Source organism: Mauremys mutica, chromosome 15 (genome assembly GCF_020497125.1).
Source record: "Mauremys mutica isolate MM-2020 ecotype Southern chromosome 15, ASM2049712v1, whole genome shotgun sequence".
Lineage (NCBI taxonomy): Eukaryota > Metazoa > Chordata > Testudines > Geoemydidae > Mauremys > Mauremys mutica.
In genome coordinates, this window is record NC_059086.1 from 9,848,526 (window position 1) to 9,857,155 (window position 8,630).

The window sequence follows — 8,630 nt, forward strand, 5'->3', positions numbered from 1 at the left end:
GTGGGGAACAGAACTGCAGAAGCTGGATTGAAGTCAGGCCTCCTGGGATAATCACATGGAATTGCAGAGGGTCAGCAACCTAAAACCCAGATTTGAAGAGAAAGGGATGCAGGGCCCAGCCCTGAGAAAGGTGATGTTTAGAGGCCTGAGACATAAGTGTAGTGCCCTCAAGGAGACCACAAGGGAGTCCCAGGTGTAGTTACCTGAGGAACGTACAGATTCTAAGGCCAGAAGGGGCCACTGTGTTCATCTAATTTGACCTTTTGTATAACCCAAGCCAGAGAACTTCCCCAAATAATCCCTAGAGCAGACCTCTTAGATGTGACCCTTCTGCCAGTCGGAGTCAACAGCAACCAGGGCCAGATTCAATATGTAGGAGTTCCTTTTCAACAATGCAACACAAAACTGGCTCGAGCCCCCACTCAGTAACCTGGGACAATTACATACCATCAGTAGAGCAATGGTTAAAACCAAAATTTGGATTTGTGACCATACATCTAAGATGACCTTGTGATATGTTACTACACAGCACTGTTACTTTTTGTTATAGACCACACATTCCATAAGAGAGCTTTGTTTGGTTAGCTGCACTGGGCATGATACCAGTGTTGCGTTGCCATTGGTACCTTTCCAGCTGGCCACACAGTGGGATCTTTACCTCAAACACATTATACACACAGATCTATTGAGGCCCCTTTTGAGAGCAACAAGCAGTCTGTGGGACTTTCCATGTGTGGCTATTTTGGAGGTACACCAGCAACAGAGGGATTTGCATACATTACTGATAGATGGGTGGTCTACGGAATGGACAGCTAATTGATCAAACACCTCCTTATTTGTATGGACAAGTAATGATGATGTGAATAAGACATATAAGGATTGTAAAATGTCACAGGTTTTGCTTAAATAAACGTGTCATGATTTGGAGGTGGTGTCAGAGATCCCAAGTTTCTAATTGAACCAAATGTTATATTTTTTTATATTTGGTTTGGACTTTCTCTCCTCCATGTTTTTGAATACAATGTGGACAATGCCAATTCAAAATTTGTTGATCTCTGATTAATTTGGGTAATTTCTTTAGTTCCAAGAATTATCAGGTATAATCAATAGTATCTATTACATATTCATCATACAATGAACAAATAATTTATTTTCCAAGTTAATGCTTTTTTCCTGATCATTATTAAATTTTATCAATTGATTAATCTTCTTCTGGGGCAGCCAGGCAGATCCACACGCTGTTCCTTCCTGCAGGTACTGCCCCCGCAGCTCCCATTGGATATTACACACTGTATATCATTTTTCACTTGCTAAGCCATAAATTTCCTTTAACATGGGATCAATTACTTTTGTTAACTTTTTCCTGACTCACATAATTGATATGCTTTTTGATTCTTTTAACATGAACCTTATTTCAAATTAGCACTTTTGTACTAAATAAACCTGTGATAGTGTTTAAAACTTTAAAAGGGAATAATTCTTTCTTTTCTTCTGGAAACATAAAGGTTGGTTTATATCTTAATACCTAAATCGATAATAGTCTGTACTTGTTGTTGATAAGCAGTAATCTTACCTATGAAAAGGAAGATGCAACCTTAGTATCCTTACAATACTAAATTCACTCATTTACCAATTAGATAAATTTAATACAACGGGGATATGAATAAACTGTACTCAATTGAGTAATACCCCTGGTATAGATGAAGCTGTGAGACCACTAACAGGGCCTTCTTGTAGAACTGGACATTTCACAGGGTTCTGTGAATCCTAATCCTTTTTTATTACTATTCCTTGTACCTTTACTTTAATATATTTATTAATAACTTTTCTACTATCCAATGATTTAATTTGAATACAAGCTTCATATTCTCCTTTATTTCCATTATTTAGGTTACATATGACCAACGCTCCATTTTTCTACTGAGCTTTGACATTTGGTTTTGTTTTTCCATAATCCATATGGGATTCCATTACTTTTTGGTGAAGATTTACCTTCCCTTGTAATATGGTTTATATCCTCCCACCCGGATTCCTTAATTAAGGGAGGGTTTTTTTTCCAGTTTACAAAATACATTTGCTCATTTGCTTTTATGCTATGTTTAAGAACATCCAGTTTTGGTCCCCTTACTACAGAAAGGATGTGAACAAATTGGAGAGAGTCCAGCAGAGGGCAACAAAAATTATCAGAGGTCTGAGGCACATGACTTATGAGGAGAGGCAGAGGCAACTGGGCTTGTCTAGTCTGCAGAAGAGATGAGTGAGAGGGAATTTGATAGCAGCCTTCAACTACCTGAAGGAGGGTTTCAAAGAGGATGGAGTTCAGCTGTTCTCAGTGGTGGCAGCAAATGACAGAATAAGGAGCAATGATCTCAAGTTGCAGTAGGGGAGGTTAGGTTGGATATTAGGAAACACTATTTCACTAGGAGGGTGGCGAAGCACTGGAATGGTTTACCTAGGGAGGTGGTGGAATCTCCATCCTTAAAGGTTTTTAGGGCCTGATTTGACAAAGCCCTGGCTGAGATGATTTAGTTGGTGTTGGTCCTTCTTTGAGCAGGGGGGTGGACTAGATACCTCCTGAGGTCTCTTCCAACCCTAAACTATGATTCTATTACCCTTTTAACCTTTTGATAAAATTTGTTATGAGTGATTGGAAGAAATATTTGACCAACTTTTTTTTTAAAAAATAATGCACTGATCTTCCTTTAAGATTTTTTTTGGGGGTGGGGTGGGGGAAACTTTCAGTGGAATAATTTTCCACAATACAAATTTTCACTTATCCTTCAATACTAGATGTAATCCCAATCTATACAGACCTGATGTATGACTCTGCTCCCTATGTATTTTCAAAGTTGTACTATTAGTCCATGTTGAAAACAGTGTTTTATCCCATGACTTAGTTATAAATTGTCCTTGTGCTGGTTGATAATTCCATTCAAAGAAAATTTCAGTTGAAAAGCATACATCTTTCAATCCTTCATGTGATTTTATTCGTTCTTGCGCCCAGATCACTGTTATCTTTGCATCCTGAGTCTCAGTCGGCAAGTCTGAGTTCAGTTCCAACATAAAATCCTGATTTGTCTTGACTATTCTTGTTTCTTGTACTGGAACTGTCTGTTCGGTTTGAAGTGCAGTGTTAAGGCAGTAATACAGTATCACTGTTGTTAAGTCATGCATTTTTTCTTTCTTTTCTCAATCTCTCTCATCCTTTACTTCCTCTTTCGTTGTTAACATCTCTGGTTCTTCTGCCTGTGGAAAAAATATTTCTTTTCTGGTACAGCTTTAATTCAATTAACATGATAGAATTTATTTACCTTTTTTTTTGTTTCTGATTCTGTATACAGAGGCCCTGAATCTATTCCTAATGTAGTGTTTCCAAGTTCATTGGTTACATAAATTGTGTTCTGGTACAGCATATGATCTCCAATTTTCCAAGCATTCTCTCTTTGGCCTTTATCAAAATAACCTTTTACCTTCCGTTTGGATTTTCCCAATTTAACAGCTACCTGCAAGAGAACCTGATTCCAATGTTTTTGTAATGCTTGCAGATAGGTTTCCAGTTTGACTCCCTCTATCTGTGTGCCACTGGTATGCCACAAAAGATACTTTGGAATTCACATGGTTTGCTCAGTCATCACCTCAAAGGGTGTATGATCTCTGGAGGCAGCAGGAGTTGCCCTGAGTGCCATTAAAATTAGTGGAATCAGAGTATTTCAGTTGCATCCACTAGCATCTACCAGTTTCTGGGCATTAGTTTGATGGTGCAATTTGTTCTCTCTAGCATCCCTACTGATTGAGGTCCATATGGAATGTACAATTTTTGTTGCATTCCCAACATCTGTAAACATCTCTGGAACACTTGGCCAGTAAAATGTGTTCCTCTGTCTGACTCTACCCTAGCGGGGCATTTCCAGTGAGAAAAGACAATGAGATAAGCTCTTACAGCTGCTTGGTGCTGCTGTTCCTGGAGCTCCGGTGTCAGCTGCACGAGCAGAGAGCAGCCTGCTAATTCAGCAGACCTCGATGTGACTCAATAAGAGAGACCACAGGCTAGGTTTGGTAGCAAAGGTTTATTGTCGACAAAGCACGGTCCTAGTGCCCTTGCTTCACAGTTACAGGTACCCGAACACATGTATGCCCACGACAATGGTACTAGTTCGGTTTTGTAGCCTCATAGGCTTTAAGGCCAGAGGGGACCATCACGATCATCTCTGACATCCTGCATATCGCAGCCCACAGAACCTCACCCATCCACTCCTGTACCAGACCCCTAACCTCTGGCTGAGTTACTGAAATCCTCAGATCATGAATTAAAGACTTCAAGTTACAGGGAATCCACCCTTTACAGTCGTTTAAAGCTGAAAGTGACCCATGCCCCAGTCAATGCACCAGTACGCTGCCTCCTTGGCTGGCCAAAGATGCCCCACCTATGACTTCTCCTTTTCTACCCGTGATACAAACAAGTTACGTGTTCCATGCCAGACGTGGCTAATTACCAACCCTCCACCTTGTACCAGTGAGTTTAAACAAACATTCCCATCCATTGTCCTGTCATCCCATCCTTATCTTATGAAGGGTGGGTGCATTCCTGTACCATCTCTGAAAGAGGGGTTTATGTATGTAGTTACTTGATTTTATGTATGTAGTTACGTGTTCCTGTACCATACTCCTCGGTCAGGAACATGCTTACGTGGTTAGCCAATACCTGGTGTGTTGCTATTCTTCCAAGGCCAGGCCTACTCTGGTTCACAGCCTCTGGTTCACACTGCTAGTTACGCCTACGGCTCCAGCAAAGACTACCCCTGTCTTTCCAAGCTGTCTTTGGACGTGGGTTTTTCCGTTTCCTGCATCATTCTTCTCCTTTTCTGCACACGGGACCCAGGTGTAGCTGCCCCATTGATTTCGATAATAGCATGAACATATTCACCATCCCATTCCCTATGTCCATCCAGGACCAGATTTGCTTTGTGCCTGTAGCTGCCTATTGAGCCGCCTGCAGAGATGCCTGGGCTCCCATCCTGGACTATATGGTTAGTGTGAGGAGCAGGAGAAGTGGATTGCCAGAAAATGATTTCTATTTCTCGAATATGAGGACCCTCTTCCTCCTTGGTTAGACAGAACTTCCTTTTGCAGAAACCCCAATGACTAGAGATCTTCACATCCTGCCACTGTCGTTTATAGACCCTGCTCTACAGACGAAGCATGCGCTGCACCTCAGCTAGCAGGAAGCACACGCAGCTGGTGCTGGTCCTGAATGCTTGGCTGGGGCCTGGGAGGGCAGCGAGTCGGCTCTGCCCAGAGAGGCGCTGGTGGTGCTCTGCAGGAGCTGCTGCTGAACAATCCCTCATTTCTGCAAGATGAGCATCGTTGGAGAGCTGATTGCGCCAATGGATGTAGGCCGGTGTGTGGGCATCCAGATAACCAACAACACCAGAGATGTGACCCTAGAGTACCCCAGGTAAGCAGGTTCCCATAGCCCCATCCATGTGGTTTCCCAAGTCAGCCTGCAGCTGGTGTCTATACAGATGTGCCAGGGTGTGGGGTATGTGTCTGCTACTGAATATCTGTCTGTCCGTCCCCATACACCCTATCTATCTATCTATCTATCTATCTATCTATCTATCTATCTATCTATCCCCATATACCTCCTCTCTCTCTCTCTCTCTCTCTCTCTCTCTCTCTCCCCTACATATTGGATGAGTGATATATGTTCCTTTGGAAGAGCAACAAAGAATCCTGTGGCACCTTATAGACTAACAGACGTTTTGCAGCATGAGCTTTCGTGGGTGAATACCCACTTCTTCTCTTGCATCCGAAGAAGTGGGTATTCACCCACGAAAGCTCATTCTGCAAAACGTCTGTTAGTCTATAAGGTGCCACAGGATTCTTTGCTGCTTTTACAGAACCAGACTAACACGGCTACCCCTCTGATACATGTTCCTTTGGGTCACTGCAAATCCTGCTGCCCTCTGGGCTGAATTTGCTTTTTCTAGCCCTGCAGAGGCACAAGATTTTAATGGACCTTCCAGCCAGGACATTTTATGTGTCCAGGACTAGGGTTAGGGGAGTTCAGAGGGAAATCACACTTTTGTGGGGGCGGGAGGGGATTTGAGAGGAAACAGCTGCTGGAAGCCTCTTCGGAGGTCAGAAAGTCTGAATAAGTCCCAGGGAGATGGACTGGGGGCAGGTGACATGGCGACAGGCCTGTGATGTAATGTGTTCAGTGTATTTATTTCACATTGATACCACCTCCACAAACATGTATGTATGTGTCAGTCATGTACACTCACAGGTTTACGCCCACACATAGTCACACAAACATGTACACACACATACACGTGTACTCACACACTCATCAGCTGTATGATGTGTGTGTGTCTGTGTATGGATCTGAACCCTTTAGTTAATAACATAATGTGCAGGACCATGTAACGCTTTCAGCATTGCCAGATTTCTATTGCATTAATAGCCCAAAGTCATTTAAACACTAGCCCCAAAGTAGCCCAATATATTTATTGAAACAAAGGTGTTTTTTATTAACCCATTGGTCTGTACATCAAATAACACAGGAAAACTCTTGTTAGCTACCCAGTAGAGATCTGATTTAAAAAAAAGCTACAAGCCCCAGCTGGAGTTCATTCACATTAGCAACAAAGCTGCGTGATAACAAACAAATTCAAAATCAAACCCCCAGGGGGAATTTTGACAGGAAGGTCACTCCACCAACCGGCCACCACCTCAACCATATTAAATTCCCCTTGACGGTCAGATCATTACACACTCAGCCCAGATGAGACCCCCTACAAAAACCATGACAGCCAGTGACCCCCACTAAAAATCCTTCCACCCAGAGTCCCCTACACCCTATGGAAACCCAGAACTGCAATATAAACTCTGTCACCCAGACTCCCCCTTCTTTCCCCCCAAGTAAACACTCTGATGCCCAGAGCTTCCTGCCACCCAATAAAAACCCAGAGATCCCCAAGTGACACCCTGCCACCTAGAGCCCCCCTCGCCCAGCCCTGTCATGTGCAGCCTGAGAGAGGCAGCTCTGGCTCCTCCCCCTGCCTTAGTTCCAGCCTGGCTGCTGCTATCTCGGAGGCTGGAGGGCTCCTCCTTGCCCAATCCTGGAGCCTGCAGGCAGCTGCTGGGCTCCGGCACCTCAGCCCAGGCTTTGCAGCAGGCACTCCCACCCGGCAGGCTGCAGCTGTGTGAGTGGGGAGCACGGCAGTGGGGGAGGCAGAGCCCAGGTCAGGTCACAGAGTGGGGCCAGCCCTGCCTGCTTATCTTATCTCCACTACCTTGTGCCTTGGTCATGCCGGAAAGACCCCTCTGCTCTGGGGGCTGGCCGAGGTGGGGCTGTCCTCTCTTGTCCAGCGACCTGTGTGTCTCCTCTGCAGAAGAGAGGCTGGGCTGTGACCCACTCCAGCCCCTAGAGTCAGGATTCCCCTGCTGCTGGGACGCAGTTATTAATTATTGTTTGGGATGTTGTGTAATAAAGGAACCCCGTGGTGTTTTCCTCCAGGACTTACTGTTTCAGCGGCTGGGCCATGATAGAGCCTGTGTCCCGCATCCCCCCCGGCTCTGCAGGGAACAGCGTGTTTGTGAAAACAAGCTACACGGCCTGTGGTAGCGTCGGGGTGCTGAGCTACGAGTCCGACGTCTTCACCCTGGCCATCATGTTCTCCAACCCCTTCGACCGCCTACGCTACACCTCTGAGTTTGCCATCCAGATCTTCACTGGCAGGAAGCACTTCCACAGCATGGAGCACCTCTACCACTACATGTACTATGACGGCCCTCCCTATATATGCGAGTACTACCGGAAAGTGAAGCTCGAGGTCACGGATGGCCAACTGGAGGTGATCAACGAGGAGATCCAGGTGAAGGCCAGCATGTCCAGCAAAGATAAGTCCATCATTCAAGTGCAGATTGAGCAAAAAGATCGCTGCCCATTCTAGCCGCCCACTCAGCCGACCCAGGCAGCCCAGGGACATGCCCCAGTGTGACAGATAAGGGGGCTGCTGGTGGGAAATAGTGACTCTCTTTCTCCCAGCTTGAGTAGACAGCGATGTGCTAGCTCTGCTCGAGTTAGTCACTAAAAATGGCCAGAGCGGTGTGGGTGGAGGGAAGAGCTAGTCACCCAAGTGCACTCTCACCTGACCTCCTGACCCCCATGCCACAGTGTCCACACTGCTATTTTTAGTGACTAGTGCATGTCTTTCTACCTAGGCTGGGCAGTACCCAGGCCTCCAGGGTTTTGTCATCATTTTATAAAAAACTTTTGTTTCTTACTTATTTTTTAACCTCAGAAATAACAGGTGTTGGCATATGAAGACCTGAAGTTTAAGCATTTATCATGGTGATAAAGCTGCCAGAAAGCTTTACAAAAAGTAATGCTACAAAAGGTAACATAGAATTATTAGCAAATAAGAGCTAAACTTCTTGTAAGTGGAAATATGTTTAAGAGCCTGGCCTTTGGGCAGAGCTGTATAAAGTTGTTTTTAATTGCATGTGTGCTTGCCAGGTAAAATATAATTGGCTAAGAAACTTAAATAAAAGTTATACATTGTAATGGAAACCAAAAGAAAGGGATAAGTAGATAAGATCATGACGTAAGAATGGCCAAACTG

The 8,630-nt window shown here is 44.4% G+C and overlaps 1 protein-coding gene across 1 annotated transcript; it reads left to right on the top strand.

Annotated features, from left to right (window-relative positions):
* The first annotated feature begins 5,258 nt into the window (after positions 1-5,258).
* On the top strand, positions 5,259-8,163 carry LOC123350262 (DELTA-actitoxin-Aeq1c-like). The gene is made up of 2 exons (XM_044988753.1): positions 5,259-5,455; positions 7,523-8,163. The coding sequence occupies exons 1-2, from the start codon at positions 5,355-5,357 to the stop codon at positions 7,956-7,958; spliced, it is 537 nt and encodes a 178-aa protein (XP_044844688.1). The 5' UTR covers positions 5,259-5,354; the 3' UTR covers positions 7,959-8,163.
* Positions 8,164-8,630: the final 467 nt, after the last annotated feature.

Coding starts and splice junctions, on each gene's coding strand:
- LOC123350262 (XM_044988753.1), top strand. CDS start 5,355: ATGAGCATCGTTGGAGAGCTGATTGCGCCAATGGATGTAGGCCGGTGT. Junction 5,456..7,522: donor GTGACCCTAGAGTACCCCAG/GTAAGCAGGTTC, acceptor GTTTTCCTCCAG/GACTTACTGTTTCAGCGGCT.